Raw genomic sequence first — 24,429 nt, 5'->3', positions numbered from 1 at the left:
GAGACACAGGCGGGTTCAGATGGCGTGACTCGAGTTCAAACTTTCAGCTTTCATAACTGAACATGAGTGGATTTAAACAGTCTGAATAAAGCTGAAGGTGGGAGCTTCAGTTACGCTGTCTGACCCCGCCCCTTCTTCTTCCTCTTCATTCTTTGGAAAATTAAAACTAATCAGAGCGTTACCGTTTGTAACTGCTCAGCAGCTCGCGGTGAAGCTCCTGGTGACTCTTCGAAGCTTTGACTGGATTCACAAGCTTCTTGGGTTTGATGAGGTCTGTGTCCTCGTCCCCCTCCAGGTAATCCGGCCGGGGTACGAAGACGGCAACCGGGGACGACTTCCCATGGACGCCTTCGGAGCCGTGCTGCTGCAGGCTGGCATATGCTGATGCTACGGACACAAAGAGGACACAAAATGTTAGAGAGAACAAATCATAGCGCCACCTACTGGACAAACTGCAACCCCCAGCAGATGCTAGCAGGATATCATACATCCTGAAACATCTTCACAGTCCATTCACAGCAGCTGAGAAAAGCCTCATTCCCTGTTTTTCTGCTCACTCTGTAAATGTGTCCCCGTTCCCAAAACGTCATTAACACTGTCCCTTTAAAAATTCCCCACTGGAAAAGTCCGGACTGTGTTTAAAAGTCCTTGCTTTAGAGAAACGTCTTCACTGGGTCAGGTCTTGATAAGGCGCTGACAGCAGGTGTAGCCAGCAGGAGGCGCTAGCAGCAGCTCGTGGTGTCTGTGAGCTGGGGTGTTTGAGGCAGAGGTCCTCAGTTTCCGGCCGGCGGCGCATCTGAGAAAGGACAATAAACCCAACCCGTCCTCGGATATTCTGGGATTGAGATCACATGACAGGTCACGCCGCACAATGACCCTTTCTCGAATGCAACCAGAGCCCGCCTTCCAGCTTCATATTTCAGAAAAATGAAACGAGCTCCGGATGTCTGTTCACTCCTAGACACGCAGAAGAAAGTAAGTGGACGGCTATTTTGACAGCCTCCCTGCCTCCAGATGTTGGCGCTGCTACAGCAAATAGGAACGGGCTTGTGAGGTCGCACATGGCGGATAACCATCAGAAACTTCTCTGAGCTCCTGTGATTGTAAGGACTGCTGTAGCAGTTTGTCAGTAGGTTCAGTAGAAGGAAATGAAAGGCTGGCAGGAGGAGCGCACTGAGCTGCAGCACTGATCTCTGTGAGCAGCAAACATCTCACACTACTCACAATGTTCACAGCTGAGCAAGTCAGTCACGGAGCCTGCTGCAAACTTCAATTCAGAACCTGACACATCTGAAACAAGCCTGAAACACACCTAAAACACATCTGAAACACACCTGTAACAAGCATTAAAATGTCTGAAACACGACTGAAACACATCTGAAACAAGCCTGAAAAACACTTGAAACAAGTTGGAAAATGTCTGAAACACACCTGAAACACATCTGAAACACACCTGTAACAAGCATTAAAATGTCTGAAACACGACTGAAACACATCTGAAACAAGCCTGAAAAACACTTGAAACAAGTTGGAAAATGTCTGAAACACACCTGAAACACATCTGAAACACACCTGTAACAAGCATTAAAATGTCTGAAACACGACTGAAAAACATCTGAAACAAGCCTGAAAAACACTTGAAACAAGTTGGAAAATGTCTGAAACACACCTGTAACAAGCGTTAAAATGTCTGAAACACATCTGAAACACACCTGTAACAAGCATTAAAATATCTGAAACACATCTGAAAAAAGCCTGAAACAAGTCTGAAAATGTCTGAAACACGACTGAAACACACTTGAAACAAGTTGGAAAATATCTGAAACACAACTGAAACACATCTGAAACACACCTGAAACAAGCATTAAAATGTCTGAAACACATCTGAAACAAGCCTGAAACAAGCCTGTAAAACATATGAAAATGTCTGAAACACACCTGAAACAAGCCTGAAACACACTTTAAAATGTCTGAAACACATCTGAAACAAGCCTGAAACAAGCCTGTAAAACATATGAAAATGTCTGAAACACACCTGAAACAAGCCTGAAACACACTTTAAAATGTCTGAAACACATCTGAAACAAGCCTGAAACACATATGAAAATGTCTGAAACACACCTGAAACAAGCCTGAAACACACCTAAAACACATCTGAAACACACCTGTAACACGACTGAAACACATCTGAAACAAGCCTGAAAAACACTTGAAACAAGTCTGAAAATGTCTGAAACACGACTGAAACAAGCCTGAAACAAGCCTGAAACAAGCATTAAAATGTCTGAAACACATCTGAAACACACCTGTAACAAGCATTAAAATGTCTGAAACACATCTGAAACACACCTGTAACAAGCATTAAAATGTCTGAAACACATCTGAAACAAGCCTGAAACACACCTAAAACACATCTGAAACACACCTGTAACAAGCATTAAAATGTCTGAAACACACCTGTAACAAGCATTAAAATGTCTGAAACACATCTGAAACACACCTGTAACAAGCGTTAAAATGTCTGAAACACATCTGAAACAAGCCTGAAACAAGTCTGAAAATGTCTGAAACACGACTGAAACAAGCCTGAAACACATATGAAAATATCTGAAACACACCTGTAACAAGCATTAAAATGTCTGAAACACATCTGAAACAAGCCTGAAACACACCTAAAACACATCTGAAACACACCTGTAACAAGCATTAAAATGTCTGAAACACACCTGTAACAAGCATTAAAATGTCTGAAACACATCTGAAACACACCTGTAACAAGCGTTAAAATGTCTGAAACACACCTGAAACAAGCCTGAAACAAGTCTGAAAATGTCTGAAACACGACTGAAACACATCTGAAACAAGCCTGAAACACACTTGAAACAAGTTGGAAAATGTCTGAAACACGACTGAAACACATCTGAAACACACTTGAAACAAGTCTGAAAATGTCTGAAACACATCTGAAACAAGCCTGAAACAAGCCTGTAAAACATATGAAAATGTCTGAAACACATCTGAAACAAGCCTGAAACAAGCCTGAAACACATATGAAAATATCTGAAACACACCTGTAACAAGCATTAAAATGTCTGAAACACATCTGAAACAAGCCTGAAACACACCTAAAACACATCTGAAACACACCTGTAACAAGCATTAAAATGTCTGAAACACACCTGTAACAAGCATTAAAATGTCTGAAACACATCTGAAACACATCTGTAACAAGCGTTAAAATGTCTGAAACACACCTGAAACAAGCCTGAAACAAGTCTGAAAATGTCTGAAACACGACTGAAACACATCTGAAACAAGCCTGAAACACACTTGAAACAAGTTGGAAAATGTCTGAAACACGACTGAAACACATCTGAAACAAGCCTGAAACACACTTGAAACAAGTTGGAAAATGTCTGAAACACGACTGAAACACATCTGAAACACACTTGAAACAAGTCTGAAAATGTCTGAAACACATCTGAAACAAGCCTGTAAAACATATGAAAATGTCTGAAACACGCCTGAAACAAGCCTGAAACACATATGAAAATGTCTGAAACACACCTGAAACAAGCCTGAAACAAGTCTGAAAATGTCTGAAACACAGCTGAAACATCTGAAACAAGCCTGAAACACACTTGAAACAAGTTGGAAAATGTCTGAAACACACCTGAAACACATCTGAAACACACCTGTAACAAGCATTAAAATGTCTGAAACACATCTGAAACAAGCCTGAAACACACCTGTAACAAGCATTAAAATGTCTGAAACACATCTGAAACAAGCCTGAAACACATCTGAAACACACCTGTAACAAGCATTAAAATGTCTGAAACACATCTGAAACAAGCCTGAAACAAGCCTGTAAAACATATGAAAATGTCTGAAACACGCCTGAAACAAGCCTGAAACACATATGAAAATGTCTGAAACAAGCCTGAAAAAGCTTGAAACACGCCTGAACACGTGTGAAACATGTCTGAAAATATCTGAATCACATCTGAAACACCTGAAATACCTGACCTCAGACGTTCACTCTTAAATACTGAACCACTGCATCAGATTTTAAGGAGTGAGACAATCAATTTGTAGAAGACACTGAAACACAGAGAACACTTCCTGTTTTGTGATTAGACTCCCACAGTTTATTAATTTGATCTATTTTTGTGATGTAATCTTTTTGTTATTAATAGTTCCTGCTTGAGCTCAGTATATAATCTCCACATTTTATGTGTTAAATCCTAAAGGATTCTGAATGACCAGGGTTATATTAAAAACAAACATGGTTAACAATGAGGTGCAGAAACCAGTGTCTGTGTACATCTTTTATGTACAGTGTATGACCTGAAGGCCACGCATTTTGAGTGTTATTAAAAATGTGTTGGACCCACAGAAGTTACAGTAACAGGGAGCTCTGCTGCTGAACTTTACCCGCCTCTCTCTGTTAGCTCAGTGTTTGTCTGCCGGACTTTGAGCCTTTCTGAGGTTTGTATTGATCGGAGGGAGGACGTGCAGACCGGAGCCTCTCTGTATTGACGTCCCCGTGAGTGCTGCCAATCTGGTTACAGCAAAGCGGACAACTTGAGCTCGAGTCTAAGGCCGGAGCCGCACCTCGGGAGGAAACGTGATCGCTCTGTAACGGCAGGCCATAACGCATCTGCTCGTTCTTTCGCTCATCCTGAGGAAACCCCGCAGAATCTAAATCAGAGCAGACGAGCCGCTAACAGGCTTGCTGAGGAAACGCCACTTCCTGTCACAAACCTGATGATCAGCCATCAACACCACCATGAACACAGCCACCCTGAATACAACCACCACCACCATCAACACTGAAGCTCTACATGACTCCCCGTTGCCGAGGCTAAAACTCAAGCAGAGGATGTGAACTCCCACTGCAGTCCGTCTGCATGCCAGCGGTGACTTCATCTTCATCAGCCTTCGCTCCTCACAGCGCTTCATGAGCCATGAGTGGCTCTGGTACAACGCAGCACCTCAATTACTTAAGAAGATGCTGAACAGACAGGAGCAGCAACAAGTCCACCACCACCATCATCATCCACACCAACACTATTATCATCATCCACACCACCACCACCATCATCATCATCCACACCAACACTATTATCATCATCCACACCACCACCACCATCATCATCCACACCACCACCATCATCATCATCCACACCACCACCACCATCATCATCCACACCACCACCACCATCATCATCATCCACACCACCACCATCATCATCATCCACACCACCATCAACATCATCCACACCACCAGCATCATCATCATCATCATCCACACCAACACTATTATCATCATCCACACCACCACCATCATCATCCACACCACCACCATCATCATCATCATCATCATCCACACCAACACTATTATCATCATCCACACCACCATCAACATCATCCACACCACCATCATCATCATCCACACCACCAGCATCATCATCATCATCATCCACACCACCACTATTATCACCCACACCACCATCATCATCATCCACACCACCAGCATCATCATCCACACCACCAGCATCATCATCCACACCACCATCATCATCATCCACACCACCACCAGCATCATCATCCACACCACCAGCATCATCATCATCATCATCATCATCCACACCAACACTATTATCATCATCCACACCTTATCATCATCCACACCACCACCATCATCATCCACACCACCAGCAGCATCATCATCATCATCATCCACACCAACACTATTATCATCATCCACACCTTATCATCATCCACACCACCACCATCATCATCCACACCACCAGCAGCATCATCATCATCATCATCCACACCAACACTATTATCATCATCCACACCACCACCATCATCATCCACACCACCAGCAGCATCATCATCATCATCCACACCAACACTATTATCATCATCCACACCACCACCATCATCATCATCATCATCCACACCACCACTATTATCATCCACACCACCACCATCATCATCCACACCACCAGCATCATCATCATCATCATCATCCACACCACCACCATTATCATCATCATCATCCACACCACCATCAACATCATCCACACCACCAGCATCATCATCATCATCATCATCATCCACACCAACACTATTATCATCATCCACACCACCATCAACATCATCCACACCACCAGCATCATCATCATCATCCACACCACCACTATTATCACCCACACCACCATCAACATCATCCACACCACCAGCATCATCATCATCATCCACACCACCACTATTATCACCCACACCACCATCATCATCATCCACACCACCAGCATCATCATCCACACCACCACTATTATCACCCACACCACCAGCATCATCATCATCATCCACACCACCACTATTATCACCCACACCACCATCATCATCATCCACACCAACACTATTATCATCATCCACACCACACCATCATCATCCACACCACCATCATCATCATCCACACCACCATCATCATCATCCACACCACCACCACCAGCATCATCATCCACACCACACCATCATCATCATCCACACCACCATCATCATCATCATCATCATCATCATCCACACTACCACCATCATCATCCAAACCACAATCATCATCATCCACACCACCACCATCATCATCATCCACACCACCACCATCAGCCATGCTCTCAGAGCCTCACATAGTCAAACTTGAGCACAAACACAAACATGCAGAAATGTTTCTGATAGAAACACAGAGCTGATGAAGGCTCTATTTCCACTTTGGAGATGATAATTAAAACTTCCAGCTCTCAAACTAAAGTCCTGTTTATTTTTAAAGTTTTTTCTAGAGATGACGTCACATCTTAATGATAATTTTAGTGAAAAGCATTACAAGTGTGAATGACGTCAGTCTGAGCTTGTTTCTCCATTTGTGGAGTAAAAGATTCAAAAAGCTGGGAGCTGACTTTCTTCAGCATGACTCTGATCTGAGAGCAGCTGACAGCCTCACAGCTCGATCCTCAGCTCTGTCCGCGGCCGGGTCTTACCGGACTTCACCACCCTTCCCTGGGCGGTGCTGGGCTCCATGCTACCAGAGCTCCTCTGCTCCTCTGCTCCTGCTCTCCTGCACAGCTCAAAGCCAGGCAGCGGTCACGTGGCACGTGGACTGCCCCTCCTCCTCGGGACCACTTCCCACGCTGCTCCTATTCATCAGCCAGCGGCTCCACCCAGCCTGAAATCCAGCTGCCATCTGATGGGGGCGCTGACTCTCACTGCAGCCTGGAGCAGACTCTCAGTGTGGGTTGCATGCGAACCACGAAGATAAATAATGATGATCTCACAACATTTAATCTGACATTTATCTTTAATATTCACACTTCCTGTCGGCAACTTTAAACACTTTTGTTCTTCTTGCCGACACTGTCACTTTATCAATGCTGGTCATCAGGCTCTTTGCTGCTAAAGTATTTATTTATACCTACACTCTATGCCCATACTCTATACTGGTACTCAGGTTGTTGCACTCTACTTATAGTATTATTTATGTATTGTTTTATTACTTGTTATTCTGTTTGTTAAAAAACAAAACAACTATTCATTTATTTTTTATTTAAAATAAAAAAACTTTCTTCATTATTTGGTTTCTTTTCGCTGTGTGTACATAATTTCTTTCCACCTCATGTTAACATGTGATGCAAATGACAATAAAGCTCCTTGAATCCTGCATGGACAGATCTGTGACATCATCAAGCCTGACGTCACGTTTATCTTTGACAGAAACTGTGAACAGTTAACTTTATTCTTGTTTTCAGTCACATGGTCCAACCCTGACCAATCACAGCTGTGTGAGTTATACCTGTGCGCATGTTGAATTCATTTATATTTCTAACTATGGCGTATGGTGGCCCCAAAGGTTCAAACACAGCAAAAAGAAAACATGTCGGGAAGAAGTTTGATCATCAGCTTCATGTTCCTCTGGGCCATCACACACACAATCACACAATCACACACACACACACACACACACAACAAAGACTCTGGTAAGGGCGGGGTGGTGGGCTGTGTGCCTTGGGACTGGTGCCATAACAGCAGAGTTGTAAACAGTCACTGCCCACCAGACTTGGAGGCCTTTTTTATCTACCATTGTTTACATCCCCCCCCCCCAAATGCTAATGTTAGCTCAGCACTCAATCACTTCCAACTTATCATCAGTAAACAGCAGAGAGAGCACCCAACCCCCGAAAGCAGCCTCAATGAATGGAGAACCGGAAGAGCTGCATGAGGATGCTCTTCATGGACTGCAGCTCAGCATTCAACAACATGATCCCAAACATCGATCCCAGATCCGTCCTGTCACCTGCTAGTGGATCAAAGACTTTCTCACCAACCGGCCTCAATCAGGTCAACTTAATCCAATTTTCAGTTGCATCAAGGAGCTTTTTATTCTAAGGTAGACCCTACAATAATACATACAGAGAAAAACCCAACAATCATATGACCCCCTATGAGCAAGCACTTTGGTGACAGTGAGACCTAACCCTAACACCCAGTGCATCATCCAGCAGCCTATTGCAGCATAACTAAGGGAGGATTCAGGGTCACCTGGTCCAGCCCTAACTACCGTAATTGTCGGGCTATAAGCCGCTACTTTTTGCACAAGCTTTGAACCCTGCGGCTTTTAGTCAGGTGCGGCTTTTCTATGGATTGTCCATGATTTTTGTCATATCGTAAGACGATTTGTTTTGTTTGTTCCGCTGTTGTACGGCACTACGTTGCCTGGCGGAAGGGCATGTGATCAGACACACAGTATCTGGGTTCAAGAGTGGTATGTTGGTCACGTGTCCATCCGCCAGGCAACATAGTGCCGTACAAGTAGCGCGAAAAACAAACTTCAAATTAACGCTACGCGTTCAGCGGGAGGCGTGGATGACGAGCGGCGATAAGCTTGCGAAAAGCAAGTTATGCCCAACTCCACCGGTGGATTCTGACAGCGTGGAAAAGTGTGAAAACATCCATGATCACCAACGGATTTCGAAGGGCTGGACTGCTGCATGATGGAGAGGAGGACACCGCCACGGCCCTTCAGAGGGTGTTCGACTCTGACACTGACAACGAGGATTTCTTTGGTTTTGTAAGTGACAACGAAGGAGAGAAGCGGAGAGTGGATGACGAAGCCATCCTGAGCCTGTTCGTATCCGACACTGGAGAAGAGGACTTTGGTGGTTTTAGTGCGCAGGAAGATGGTGGTGAATGACTGACTTTTCTGCTTGTTAAAGCCGTGTCACTGCACCTGAGCCTAAAAGGTAGTCTGAATCTATTTTTCTGGTGTGCTGTAGGTTATTGTTATGTACTACATTTGTTACTCATTTATGAAGCACAGTACATGTTTCGTACTTGTAATTACCGCTACTTGTACATATACCTAAAAAGTTATGCAAATATGTACCCATAACTTGTTTTTCAAAATATTAATAAAAGGGGTGTGTCTCCAAACAGCCATCTCTTTCCTGACAATTCCCTTTGTGCATATTCTCTTACATATGATAAGTCAACATTGAAACACCTGCGGCTTTTAGTCAGGTGCTGCTAATGTATGTACAAAACAGGATTTTCCCCTGATTTTAGCTTGTGGGGCTAATATTCAGGTGCGCTTTGTAGTCCGGGAAATACGGTATATGCTTTAGCAAAAAGGAAAGTTTTAAGCCTAATCTTGAAAGTAGAGATAGAGTCTGTCTCCTGAATCCAAACTGGAAGCTGGTTCCACAGAAGAGGGGCCTGAAAACTGAAGGCTCTGCCTCCCATTCTACTTTTAAATACTCTAGGAACAACAAGTAGGCCTGCAGAGCGAGAGCGAAGTGCTCTAATAGGCTGATATGGTACTACAAGGTCATTAAGATAAGATGGGGCCTGATTATTTTAAGACCTTGTATGTGAGGAGCAGGATTTTGAATTCTGGATTTAACAGGAAGCCAAAACAGGAGAAATCTGCTCTCTCTTTCTAGTCCCTGTCAGGACTCTTGCTGCAGCATTTTGGATCAGCTGAAGGCTTTTCAGGGAGTTTTTTGGACATCCTGATAATAATGAGTCGTCCAGCCTGGAAGTAATAAATGCATGAACTAGTTTTTCAGCGTCACTCTGAGACAGGATATTTCTAACTTTAGAGATGTTGCACAAATGGAAGAAAGCAGTCTTACATATTTGTTTAATATGTGCGTTGAAGGACATGTCCTGGTCAAAAATGACTCCAAGGTTCCTCACAGTGTTACTGGAGGCCAAGGTAATGCCATCCAGAGTAAGAATCTGCTTAGATACCATATTTCTAAGGTTTTCAGGGCAGAGTACAATAACCTCAGTTTGATCTGAATTAAGAAGCAGAAAGTTAGCGGCCATCCAGGTCTTTATGTCTTTAAGACATTCCTGCAGTTTAACTCATTGGTGTGTGTTATCTGGCTTCATGGACAGATAGAGCTGGGTGTCATCTGCATAGCAGTGTAAATGTATGCTATGTCTTCTAATGATGCTGCCTAAGGGAAGCATGTATAATGTAAACAGAATTGGTCCTAGCACTGAACCCTGTGGAACTCCATAATTAACCTCAGTGTGTGAAGAGGACTCTCCATTTACATGCACAAACTGGAGTCTATTAGATAGATATGATACAAACCACTGCAGTGCAGTACCTGTAATACCTACAGCATGTTCTAATCGCTCTAATAGGATATTATGGTCGACAGTATCGAACGCTGCACTGAGGTCTAGCAGGACAAGCACAGAGATGAGTCCACTGTCAGAGGCCATAAGAAGATCATTTGTAACCTTCACTAAAGCTGTTTCTGTGCTGTGATGAGCTCTGAAACCTGACTGAAACTCTTCAAATAAACCTCTGCAGATGATCTGTTAGCTGTTTGACAACTACTCTTTCAAGGATGTTTGATATAAAGGAAGGTTGGAGATTGGCCTATAATTAGCTAAGACTGCTGGGTCTAGAGATGCTTTTTGAGTAAAGGTTTAACTACAGCCAGCTTGAAGGCCTGTGGTACATAGCCGATTATTAGAGATAGGTTGATCATATTTAAGACTGAGGCATTAATTTATTAATACTCCCTTATAATAAACCCTCATCACTCAGGCCACTCACACACAGACTCTATTCAGACCAAGTCCTTTTGGACTACCTCCAAGCACTTTGCAACTTATAAATATTTTATTCTGGTACAGTTGGTGTCGAGCACCCACAGTTTTGTTGTACATGTACAATGACAATAAAAGGCTATTCTATTCTATTCTATTCTAGAACAGGTCTGTGACATTGGCTGCTCACAGGTCGTACCGCCTTTATTACCTGAGACGGCCTAACTCACCTTTGCTGTGCGGCTGCTTCGGCAGAGCCTGATGGTCAATGTTATACGCCTTCTGCAAAACAAAGAAGAAAGGCTCATCATTTAGCTGAGGAGGAGGATGAGAGCAGTGGGGAATGGCCAACTCAGGCTAAGAACAAGAGAAAAAGAAACACACGCAGTGACTCAAGGTGTCACTCCGAACCTGGCAAAATCAGGTAAAACAGGAACAAGTGCAGTCACAGCTTCAAGCTTCCATTCACTCGTTTACTCACACAGGTGAGTCTCACAGGTGGAGATCCTGACACCTCACTGCTAAAAGCTTTCTCTGTTTTTATCCTCCTCTGACAGAAGAACCAACACTGAGACAGCAGGAACTGAACTTTCACAGTAAAACAGGTCTCTACTGTGGTAAAAACTAGCTTTCATCAACTACGCCTAATCTCTAAGGCTAAACCCTACATACCACACAAAGATATGGAGAAACTCATTCATGCTTTCATTATGTCAAGACTGGACTATTGTAACTCACTCTACTTGGGTCTACAATCTTCTCTTCTGCAGCGTCTGCAGCTGGTCCAGAATGCCGCAGCACGTCTCTTGACCGGCACTAGAAAGTTTGACTCTATCACCCCTGTTCTGAAAAATTTACACTGGCTTCCTATCAAATATCGAATTGATTTTAAAATTCTATTGTTTACTTATAAAATTTTAAACAATATGGCACCTGACTACTTAGCTGATCTCCTCTGTCTGTACAGCCCTCAGAGAGCACTAAGATCATCGGGCCAACTGCTCTTGGTGCAACCTAGGTCTCGGCTGAAGACCAGAGGAGGCCGTGCCTTTGCCGTTGCTGCACCCAGGCTATGGAATACTCTCCCTCTTCATATTCGCGCGTCAGATTCCATTCAGTCTTTTAAATCACGTTTAAAAACGTATTTGTTTGATCTGGCATTTAAGGCGAATTAGGGTAATTTACATCTGGCTCTGTATTTAGATTTTGTAATTATCTTATATTTTATATATTTGTAATTTATATTTTAGTGTGATTTTATTTGTACTGCGATTTTACTGGAAAGCACTTTGGTGTACTTCGGTCTTAAAAATGTGCTATATAAATAAATTTTGATTGATTGATTGATTGAGTAAAAGCATCAGATTATTATTGATCACAGAGACAGCCAGTCTCATGTGTGTGAGACCACCCTCAGAAACTTCAGCTGCTGCTGCCACCTTAATGATCCACCTGACATCACTTCATCAGTCAGCTGACCCAGAATCAGCTGATCTCAGGTTTTTGGGAGGGGTGAAAGGGTTAAACAGTCCGGGTCAGAGAGAGAAAACACGAGTCAACAACATCAGAAAGATCTGAATCCAAAAATAAGAACAAAGACACGTTCACCAGTTTTCACAATAAAAAACAAACATGACAAAGTGAGAAAGACGCAGCTGCAGCTGTGCTCAGGTCACCAGCTTCTGACCACAGGTCTGAGTCTCTGGGTTCCCGTAACAACAGACGAAAGCTGAAGTAATAAAACACGCTGTGATTGGCTCTGGAGGACCGTTTCTGCAGTTCAGGCTGAAGAAGAGCCGAGGCACACCTGTGTGTGAAGAACAGGTGTATTAGAGACCTCGGCACAGATGTGAAGAAGAGCAGCTAAGATGAGAGCTCCGGCCGCTGCTGGAAAGAGAACAGGAAGCAGAAGACCACCGGAACCCTGAGGACTGTCTGCCCCCTGCTGGACTCTCGGCAGTGGTACAGCTGCGGCTCCGAGGCCGGGGTCAGCGGTGAGGGGGACTGTAGCAGGTTAGCATAAGCACCAGCTAGCATCGTCTGATCGAGCAAGGAATGTGATTGGACCGCAGGCCAAAACACATCTCACAGCTGTGTGTGAGCTTCCACTCTGACCTCTGACCTCATCACTTTGATCTTTCCCTGCTGCTTCACTCACTGCTGGATCAGCTTAATCTGCCCGACTAAAGACTCACACACACTAACACAAACACAAACCGTGTGGTAATTTGAACACCATGGCTTACCCCCCCCCCCCCCCAGATAAATCCGGACCTCTCCTCTCAGATCGTTCCTGAAACTCGATGCTCCAAGCTCGTCTCCACCTGCTGCACTGAAAACAGACAAACCTCTAGCCCCGCCTCCTCTCAGCTGCTCTTCAGCCTCGCCGACAGCTGCGCCGCCTCATAACTCGGATATTTGCGAGAGCTCGGCTTTCCTATGAGGTCGCATTCCTGCTGTCTCCTCCCCTGTGGAGTGCGACTCTGCAGTCATCCTCACCCTGATCGGAGAGGCGTACGATTGGCCTTCGTCCTCTCTCAGACTTGCTCAGTTCCCCCCTGGCTAAAGCTCTCAGGTGAGAGCAGGTGCTCCTTTGTTCTGAGGTGTTTCGAAGCCAAACGTGAATCGCAGGAAATCATCTGAACGAGTTAAAAATCTGTAAATAAACGGTGTGTAGCACCAAGCCTCTCTCACTCTGACCTCAGAATAACTCACTTCCTGTGCTCGAGGTGGATCAGCTGATTCAGGTTGGACGTTCTTAGGTGTTTTTTGTAAAGCGGTGCTTTTTCCAAAAATTCAAATAAAAGTTTCTGAAACGATTTCTGACCTCTGCTCATGAGGTCATGTGACTCATCCAGTTTCTCTGAAAGTCGAACCTTACGGAGCAGGTCATGAATGTCTGGAGCCAGGTGATCTGAGACATGATCCAGGTGAGCGTTCGACGCTAAAGAACTGGAACCTCCACGCAAAAACCTTGTTTATTCTCAGAGACGGTGGCAGGTCGTGATTTCAATCAGCAACAATAAACAGCTCATCTTTCATTTTATCTGCCAGCTTCTGCTGAATTTAGGTGCCATCAGAGGTGAACTTCTAACTGATGTCCAGCAGGGGGCGACTCACCTGGAAGTCTGCTTGCATAGATGCTCATCAGGAAGATGTTTACTGATGATTTTATGGTGTCAGTCACTGCTTTTAGGTCTGACTGAATAAAACATAAAACTCATTTTGGTCCCATTCAGAGGAAGAAGTAGGAATCAGGAAACAGGGAGTAGGAGAATGTCGCGCAGCGTCTCGCTCCTCGGTCAGATTCTTCACGTCCCATCTCAAAACACAAAGATGGAACGAGAAAACGCTCAGCTCAAGGTGTGATAACTTCCCTGACCAACGGGCAGCGTCACATGGGCCATCTTTTACCTGTAGTCTGTTGCCTTCAGGAGCTGTTCTGGACTGCTGTAGGCTCACAGACTCACGGTGATGTCAGTCACTAATCTGTTTTTATATCCTTTAATTTATCACATCTAAAAATGGCGGCTTGCGGCAGTCTTGATCGCAGCGCCGAACGGCTTCATCTGAAAGAGACTAGCCCTCGCCCACAGCGCCATCAGGTGCTCTGCAGCACACCAAACACTCACACTGAAACCACAGAGCACCTCAGATTCAATCCAGCAGGTACAGGTGAGCTCTTCGTCCCACCGATCTCTGCACCATGGATGGTGCTTACAGCCGTCCCCCACCCCGCACCACAGGGGTACCATTTTCCTTCAATTTGTCACCTGTCAGGACATTTGAAGCACACCTGCTGCAACCTTCATCGCGCAGAATGAATATCCTCACACATACAGTGGGGCAAAAAAGTATTTAGTCAGCCACCGATTGTGCAAGTTCCCCCACCTAAAATGATGACAGAGGTCAGTAATTTGCACCAGAGGTACACTTCAACTGTGAGAGACAGAATGTGAAAAATAAATCCATGAATCCACATGGTAGGATTTGTAAAGAATTTATTGGTAAATCAGGGTGGAAAATAAGTATTTGGTCAATAACAAAAATACAACTCAATACTTTGTAACATAACCTTTGTTGGCAATAACAGAGGTCAAACGTTTACTATAGGTCTTTACCAGGTTTGCACACACAGTAGCTGGTATTTTGGCCCATTCCTCCATGCAGATCTTCTCGAGAGCAGTGATGTTTTGGGGCTGTCGCCGAGCAACACGGACTTTCAACTCCCGCCACAGATTTTCTATGGGGTTGAGGTCTGGAGACTGGCTAGGCCACTCCAGGACTTTCAAATGCTTCTTACGGAGCCACTCCTTTGTTGCCCGGGCGGTGTGTTTTGGATCATTGTCATGTTGGAAGACCCAGCCTCGTTTCATCTTCAAAGTTCTCACTGATGGAAGGAGGTTTTGGCTCAAAATCTCACGATACATGGCCCCATTCATTCTGTCCTTAACACGGATCAGTCGTCCTGTCCCCTTGGCAGAAAAACAGCCCCATAGCATGATGTTTCCACCCCCATGCTTCACAGTAGGTATGGTGTTCTTGGGATGCAACTCAGTATTCTTCTTCCTCCAAACACGACGAGTTGAGTTTATACCAAAAAGTTCTACTTTGGTTTCATCTGACCACATGACATTCTCCCAATCCTCTGCTGTATCATCCATGTGCTCTCTGGCAAACTTCAGACGGGCCTGGACATGCACTGGCTTCAGCAGCGGAACACGTCTGGCACTGCGGGATTTGATTCCCTGCCGTTGTAGTGTGTTACTGATGGTGACCTTTGTTACTTTGGTCCCAGCTCTCTGCAGGTCATTCACCAGGTCCCCCCGTGTGGTTCTGGGATCTTTGCTCACCGTTCTCATGATCATTTTGACCCCACGGGATGAGATCTTGCGTGGAGCCCCAGATCGAGGGAGATCATCAGTGGTCTTGTATGTCTTCCATTTTCTGATGATTGCTCCCACAGTTGATTTTTTCACACCAAGCTGCTTGCCTATTGTAGATTCACTCTTCCCAGTCTGGTGCAGGTCTACAATACTTTTCCTGGTGTCCTTCGAAAGCCCTTTGGTCTTGGCCATGGCGGAGTTTGGAGTCTGACTGTTTGAGGCTGTGGACAGGTGTCTTTATACAGATGATGAGTTCAAACAGGTGCCATTCATACAGGTAACGAGTGGGGGACAGAAAAGCTTCTTACAGAAGACGTTACAGGTCTGTGAGAGCCAGAGATTTTCCTTGTTTGAGGTGACCAAATACTTATTTTCCACCCTGATTTATGAATAAATTCTTTACAAATCCTACCATGTGAATTCATGGATTTTTTTTTCACATTCTGTCTCTCACAGTTGAAGTGTACCTCTGGTGCAAATTACTGACCTCTGTCATCATTTTAAGTGGGGGAACTTGCACAATCGGTGGCTGACTAAATACTTTTTTGCCCCACTGTACATGCAGGTGATCGCATGACCGAACACCAGATTTCTGAGTTTAAACTGTTGGTGTGAGGATCTGATCAGAGTATTCTCACTAACTGTAAAGATGATCGGATCATTGATCAGCGCTTATCACTCACCTTCTTTCCATAAACTGCTCCCATGATCCTCGGTGCCCTGCTCAGGCCTCTCCCTGGCTCTGCGTCCTCCCCACAACTTCTCCTTCTTTTACTTTTTCCCAGCAGCCTCGGCGCCCCCTCCTCCGCCTTCCCCTCCTCTTGCTCACCCTGCTGCCTGGCAGCCTGACAGCCCGGTCGCTGGGCTCCGTTAACCCTGCAGACTGTGAGGCGACTCCGAAAACTTCATACCAGCAGGAACCAGAGAGGAGCGGCCAGCTGAGCACACGCAGTGTGACTGCGAGGAGGAGGCCACCTGTTCCTGCCTGACTCCCTGCTTTCAGCTGTGAGGAGTTAAGGAGCTCCGGCTGGATTAAAGTAATCAGAGGAGACAGCAGAGCTTTAAGTCTCCTCCTTACCTCCTCTCAGAGGAGTGCAGACAGTCTGAGGAGTTCAGCGTTCATACGAATGAAGTGAACCAGTGACACACATTTGAATATTAATGCTGCATATCGATCTGATATTGGCGCTGGTATCAGATCGATATTTGTTAAATCATTCTTAATGAACAAATATGGGTCAAACATGCTGAGAAACATGTGAACCTTTCTGTGGTTTATTTACAGCCTGCAGCACATTAGAAACAGGCACGTTTACACCCAGCCCTCCAAAATAAAGGCTGGGAGGTGTTTTATTGTGAAAAATCAAAGTGACAGTGATTTAATGGTCAGTGTGTTTTGATGGTTCATGTCATAAATCAGGACACACTGCTCTGCCCATAATCAGCTGACTTTAAAAGGTAAAAGTCTTCAGTATTAACGACCAGACTGATACTAATGTTTGCAGTGCCACCCAGCAGTGCTCATCAGTCTTCAGCGTTCGGTTCCAGTCCGAGTTTCTTCGCTGGCAGAGGCCCGTTGTGTTTGTCTGGAGCAGATTTAGGAGTTCAAACCTCACACGTTTTTATTTCACTGCTTCATACGATTCTTTCACAAGTCCACATTTTATTTCAGCAGCTCAATTGTTTTCCTTTCCAGTCATGTTATCATAAAACTACACCCCAAACACGACCTTCATCATGCAGAGCATCCTGGAATTGATCCCCGAACTTCTGATTGGGTCACACTCACATGGAGTCTGCTACTGCTGCCCCCTGGAGGGCTGTCAGAGCACTGCGGCACGATGGCGAGGCGCTCTTTACAGTAAAAACCAGTTTTAAAATTGATTTTGAAATCACCATCAGGGATTCTTGTTTAGGTTTAAAAGCAGCAGGTAACCTCAGAGAGCACCTCCACCGCCAGCTCGTCTCCTGCTGCACCTCAGTCTGAAGAACAGACCTCACAGCGGGAGCCATCAGAGGTGCACCAGGACACGAGCCAGGGGGTTGGGAAGCGTATCTGTAACCGGAAGGTCGCCGGTTCGATCCCTGGGCTCTCTGTCCTGGTCGTTGTGTCCTTGGGCAAGACACTTCACCTACCGCCTACTGGTGATGGCCAGAGGGGCCGATGGCGCGATATGGCAGCCTCGCTTCTGTCAGTCTGCCCCAGGGCAGCTGTGGCTACACCTGTAGCTGCCTCCACCAGTGTGTGGATGTGAGAGTGAATGAATAGTGGCCTAGAAAAGCGCTATATAAACCCAATCCATTATTATTATTATTATATCAGATCTGGTTTTGAGTTTTAAGGACCTTCCGGGACCTTTATGCCCACCCTCCACCACCAAAATAACTCCACCACACAGAAGCTGGTCTTCAGACTGTATTTACTCATGTACACAATAAATTAAGCGCCATCCCGTCTCAGGGAATCAAACCTGCGGACACAACGTGCCCCTTATCACATGATCTGGTGTGGACCCGGCACAGGTTTCATGGAGACTACAGGTCGTTGGCGGGCGAGGTCTCCGGCTCGTCTTCGTGGCTCGGCCCCGACATCTGCATGAAGAGCTCCCTCAGTTCTGTGATGTCATCAGTGAGGGACGGCAGGGGAGGGACGGACCGCTGCTCGCGCTCCTCGATGAAGTCCCAGAGGCGGACGCTGTTCATGAACTAAACAGAGAGACAGAGTTTAGAGACTACTACACCCAACAGCCTTCCACTTATGGACAACAACAAGGACTCAAACTGACCCGCACACTCCCCTCCGAGCTCAGCTGCTTCCGTGGGCGCTCGGCCTCCGCCCGCGATCCGTCCGGGAAGGCGTGGAGGTACAAACACTTCCCACCAAACGGACACGAGCCACGGCCCTGATCAAAGTACTTACAGGCCTTCTTACTGCAAACACACACAGAGTATGACTGAAAGCTGAACACACCTTAGCTACCTTTGTTTACACCACCTGAAAGCACATCCTGGAAGATCTTTGGATCCTCTTCATAAGTGCCTGAGAGCAGGTGGGCGTGACACAGAGAGGCAACTCACCCGACTCCGGACTTGAAGAGGTCTATAAGGTGGTCTTTCTCATCCTGGTCCTCCACCCAGTACATCGACGGGATGACGAACTCTGAGATGACCCGACACTGTGGACACGACCTGAAAGAAACAGAGAGGTCATCAAACCCAACCAGACCCAACCAGAGCCAGTCACGCCCAGCCAGACCAAAACGATATGACCAAAACCTCATATCCCGATATAAGACATCTATCGTCCGATAACGATGTAAATCACAACAATGTAACATTTTCTGTAAATTCTGTGAATCTCGGGCAGCTCGACCTGCGTGAAGTGTTTCCAGCTGCGCGTCATGTAGCTGGAGTCGAGTGTTTTAACCGATGAATGAAACGATACATTTTTAGACATAAGTTGTAACGGCGCCGTTTCCTTTGTGAGTATTTATTACACGGCGTGCTGCGGGGAAAAGCCTGTTCTAACGTTTGAGTCTACGGTTTATTTTTTAGCACCTGGCGGCTCTTTTTTGCTTCTCATCCATCAATGCTCTGCATAGTCTTTCACGTGATTCAGTTTATTTTGAAAAGTCTCAACAGGGTCCTGAGCTTTATTGTGAAAGGTTTATGTGGAACATAAACAAGCGGACATGCGATGGTTTTCCCGTCGTTGTTGTTAACGACAACACATAAAAACAGGCGCATGTCCGTCCGTAGTGTGGTTATATTAAATATAAGAGAAAGAGAGAACTTTAAGAAATGAATATAGCCACTACAGCGATCATCAAAACGATGAGAAAATATTGCTATAAAAAGTTTATTTTGCAACACCATGAAACAAACGATAGCGTAAAATGAAACGATAGATGTTTTTATATCGTCATCCGATATACAGCGGAACCCCGACTTACGAAATTAATTCGTTCCCGAGGGTTTTTCCTAAGTTGAAAATTTTCATAAGTCAAAGCACCCATCGCGACTTTTGAGTGAACGATAGGCTATAGGCTAATTGCTACCTGCAACAACAACACGTCGTTCCGGTGGAACAGCGAAGCGCAAGGACTAAGGGGGTTGTCACATGATTCGGAAGGCATTGTGGGCATTGTAGGCGTTCTGGGCCAGAGCCAGTGGATTTTGTTACGCGAGTATTTTGCCGTAACACAGGCTGAAATATTGCCGTTAAGCGCCTTCGTAACTTGAATTTTTAGTTAAACTGTTCCACTGTGTATCGCTATATCGAACAGCCCTATATGAGAACATACCTGAGTGGTGAATGACAGGTGTATAAAAAGTGTAATCAGACAAGGCAAAATTGGAATTCTGAAATGTTTAATGTTAGTCTTTAGAAATTACAGAACATTTAAGAAAGACTTCCAACTGGAGAATTATTTGTGTAGTTTGATCGTTTGGTATCCCAGCTGAACATATCAAAGGTTTAAGTGAACTTCTTATTTTGGGAAAGCCTGGAGATGAGTGTCATTATTTAATATCTGTAGTTATTTTAAAATACCTACCTGTATGATTTAGGTGAAGTTTAAATGTTTATGAGAGGAAATTATTATTCAGCAGACTTTTGTATTATATTTGCTCTTTGACTCAGGGAAGGATCCTAACGAGAGTGAAACAAAGTAAAGCCCCAATCAGATCTCACGAGACACCATCAGTCTTGGTTTCCCCCCAGTATACAGAGACCCAGTCCCTGACCCTGGTGCCTGACCCCTGACCCGGTCCTGTTGGATTCTTACTTGATGATCTTGTTGTGGAAGTTTCGGGTGCAGCGCCACTTTCGGATGCAGGACAGACAGAAGATGTGATTGCAGGAGGACAGGATGCCGAACCGGCGCTCTGACGGGTTTGCCTTCTGCACCACCACGTCCATACAGATGGAGCACACCTGAACAACAGGTAACTAATTAAGGCCGGTCACCAAGACAACCAATCCCAAAACAAATCAAACCCACCTTGTCATTGCTGAGCTGGGCCGCAAACGCCTTCTCCATGTCGGCCTCGAAGGCCAGCAGACACATCTGCAGACAGACACGAGATCATTTACAGCTGCAGCACATCTGTGTGCGCTCACACTGATGAACGCAAAGAGGTCACTGAAACGCCATGAGCATGCACACCTTCTCGTGCGCTCTCCTCTGCTCGGGGTCCTGGGGGTGGAGCACCTGCAGGCCGCACACCTCGCACAGGTCGCCGTGGAGATACGTACAACTGTCCTCATAGAAACAGCGCCCGCCGGCAGCGTAGGGACACAGCTGGGGGAGGTCCGGGTAGGCCCCGCCCACTGGAGGAGGAGCTGCAGAGAGCACGGGTAAACATCTTCACGTGCTACCAATAAGAGCCAATCAAATGTGAGGATTCTCAAGTCTTACCTCGTTCCTGCGCCGAGGCGTCTAGACCCGCCCTGATGGCATCCACGTATGAATGCGGAGATGCAGTCGCTGCTGCTGTGACCTCTGACCCCGAGTTGTCTGATGGGCCCCTGAACACGTCTTCGACGCCCAGCACTGAGAAAACACAGAGGGGGCGGGGTTACCTGCAATCATTATCGTGACTCTGTAAGAGCTTCATCGTCTCCTCACCTCTGTCTCTCAGCACCAGCGTCTTCTTGGCTCCACCTCTGCCAGACCTACTTGCCCCTCCTCCTCCTCTTCCTCCCCCTGTCAGGTCCTCTGAAGTTCCGCTCCCTCCTCCTCTGGATGACAGCCTGATGTGATCATACCTGCAGCACAAACAGGAAGTGAAATGAGTCACAGTGATGCAAACGTAGGTGAGAGGTAGGCAGGGCCTTACCTGCAGCGCTCTCCGTAGGCACACGCCCCTCTCTGGTAAAACTTGCAGATGGTGGAGGGTTTGCTGGTACTCGGGTCGTGGGAGAAGAGACAGCGGTTGCCTTCCCTGCACACGCCGTGGAGGAAGTACCTGAAACGCAGCACACCTGTGAGCCACAAGACCTGCTACTCTAGTGAAATCACTCTCGCAGTTTAACCTGTTACCTCAGTTTACTGTGTGTTTACTTCACATTCTGACCAATCAGGATCCTATTCTACCCGCCCAGGTGTTTCAGACCCCAGGGTGACACAGAGAGGACATCTCTTTGTTGGACGGATGAATATTTGATGGGAGAGGTGTCAAACTCTTTGACTTTTATAAGACTTTATTTTTTACTTTTATTTAAATAACTTTCAAAACAAAGTTTTTAACTTGTAGTTTTGTACACGTGCTACATTTTTCATCTTTTCATCATTCTGTTTGTGTTTTGATTCATCAAAGATCTTACAGAGGCCACGCCCCCTTTGATTGAGTTTAAACAGGTGAGTTCTAAAAACATTCTCCTCCTGTGCCCTTATAATTGTCTCTGACTTGTGATATGAACCCCAGATAAACTGTTAAAGCCTTCTCCAGTATTGAAAAGTGCGTCATCTGCATACAGTGACACTTTTCCTTCTCATCCCACTCTTTTACATCCTCTTTATTCTGTAACAAAAGTTTAATACAGGTGTTACAAAGGGGGAAATTATCTCTAGAGGCCAGAACAGTTTGTGTGTTAGGCTGTAAACATGTTTATTTCTGCTGTAAAGTTTTAACATGTCAGTCTGTGGGGAGTGAGTCACTGCTGCCCCTGCTGGACACCAGGGGAACTGCAGTTGCAGTCTCAGCGGCTTCTAATTGGCTGTTTGACAGTTTGTTCCCCTCCCACCCCCTGTAACCTACCAACTACCTGAGAGCGCTCAGACTCGGACCAGCTTCCGGTGTTCCTGTGCTTGTTATTGAAGTTTCACGCCATCAGCGGCCGCCTTCATTTTCGCAGGAGGGAACGTTCACGTGACCCCGAGGTGAGCCTCGGGGCGGAGTCTGCCCTCTGATTTAAAGCTGCAGCTCTTTACGTGACTTTAAATCAGAAGTATCGATCCTGGAGAAGCTGATTAGTCTCAGCTTTCACTTAAACACACCTGGAATCACTGATTACTAATCGATCAGTTAGAGTTAGAGGCACACGCGCTGACGAGGACAGGCGAGTGCGGAGCTAAGAGCTAAAAACATTAGCACGAGGCTAACAGTCCGCGGACATCCGGGTCACACCAGCGCGACACCCGACGACACTCAGACAGATCAGACACACACACACAGACACACAAACGCCCGCGCACGCACGCACCCTCACCTGCAGGTCACCTGTTTGGTGCTCATCTTCCCCGCGGACCTTCAACAACTGCTCCGAGCTGTCACCGCGGTGCGCCGCTTAAACCGCTCCGACGGAGAACGGCGGGCACAGCAATAAGGTTCCACTTCCTCCGGAAGTACGAACCCGTGGAAAGCGTCTCTTTTAACACAATAATCACAACACAATCAGGTTTTTTTGTTATTTTGCAAGTGGGATTTTTGAAAAGCTGGAATGTGAAGGTCTCTGTGTGTTCGGTAATAAAATAGAGCTGAAAGTGTTTGAGTGTTTTCAGTTGGAGTTTCTTTGCCAGGGTCTGTCCCTGCTTCTTCTTTTCTACTTTTTCGTGCTCTTCATGTCGTCATATAAGCTGGTGGTGTTACCACAGCAGAGAAGTTTCCTTCCAACATGCGTCATGTTTGCAGTGTTTTCATTTAGTAGGTAAATAAAGTTAATTCATAATATTCTTTTCACAGACCGGCAGTCATAAAGCAATGAACAACAATTACAACACAATAAAGAAAGAATCACGTTACAAAAGAATTTAAGGTACCCCCCCCCCCCCACACACACACACACACACACACACACACACACACACACACAAGAACAAAACAAAACAACAAAACACAAATAGTGAAAGAATATCAGCAGAAGGGTGGATTAAACCGGAAGTATTCAACTGCTTTTAAAAGACTCCAAGAGTCGACTAAGCTGGAGTGGTAAACTGGTAAACCGAATATTGTCTTTAATCGAAAATAAGATTACAACTCATAGGTTGCCTGCTTTACTCGAGCTTTTCAGAATCAGCATACTTTATTAATCCCAAGGGAAATTATGTGGGTTACAGTTGCTCCAGTACAGTAACATTAAGAAAAACAGACTGGACTATTTAAAATAATCAAATTACAGCATTTATGTTAGACGACTTTTAATTACCTGATTAGCCCACTGACAATGAGAATTTAAAAAAGATCTTGTCCATGTGCAGCATGTTAACACTACTGGAAGCAAAAATAACTTGAAAACACAACTTTCTTTTTAAAATTTTTTATTTATTTATTTTTGCTCTGACTGTATTGTGAGTCTGTGGTCTGGGAGAGAGTCTGTAACTCTGTCTGCAAATACAGTAAATAATGACCAATGCTGGGTAATTAATTATATAGTTACTTCTTCAAAAAAGTAACTGAGTCATGCAAA

General features: G+C 45.3%; 2 protein-coding genes across 5 annotated transcripts in view; both read right to left on the bottom strand.

The window, feature by feature from the left end:
• Window positions 1–17,009, bottom strand: part of LOC309706720 (actin-associated protein FAM107A-like) — a 22,325-nt gene extending 5,316 nt beyond the window's left edge. For 3 of the 4 annotated variants that reach the window (XM_082533504.1, XM_082533503.1, XM_082533502.1), the window contains exons 1-3: window positions 16,703–17,009; window positions 11,364–11,415; window positions 183–387 (exon numbers count right to left, since the gene is read on the bottom strand). In XM_082533504.1, the coding sequence (XP_082389630.1) occupies window positions 183–387; window positions 11,364–11,415; window positions 16,703–16,726 (281 nt within the window). In that variant the 5' untranslated portion in view covers window positions 16,727–17,009. Of the gene's footprint in view, window positions 1–182; window positions 388–7,049; window positions 7,571–11,363; window positions 11,416–16,702 lie in introns of those variants that run through there. The other variant, XM_082533505.1, reaches the window with a different exon arrangement.
• A 1,413-nt stretch (window positions 17,010–18,422) lies between these two features.
• mkrn2 (makorin, ring finger protein, 2) lies at window positions 18,423–23,351 on the bottom strand. Its single transcript, XM_082532640.1, has 10 exons — window positions 23,233–23,351; window positions 21,861–21,989; window positions 21,650–21,789; window positions 21,440–21,574; window positions 21,188–21,363; window positions 21,023–21,088; window positions 20,807–20,955; window positions 19,098–19,208; window positions 18,806–18,950; window positions 18,423–18,725 (listed from the first exon to the last, which is right to left on the bottom strand). The coding sequence occupies exons 1-10, from the start codon at window positions 23,256–23,258 to the stop codon at window positions 18,555–18,557; spliced, it is 1,248 nt and encodes a 415-aa protein (XP_082388766.1). The 5' UTR covers window positions 23,259–23,351; the 3' UTR covers window positions 18,423–18,554.
• Between the last annotated feature and the right edge of the window lie 1,078 nt (window positions 23,352–24,429).

This window comes from Aulonocara stuartgranti (assembly GCF_965226115.1).
Source record: "Aulonocara stuartgranti genome assembly, chromosome: 5".
Taxonomy (NCBI): domain Eukaryota; kingdom Metazoa; phylum Chordata; class Actinopteri; order Cichliformes; family Cichlidae; genus Aulonocara; species Aulonocara stuartgranti.
This window is presented reverse-complemented; position numbering and strand designations above follow the sequence as displayed.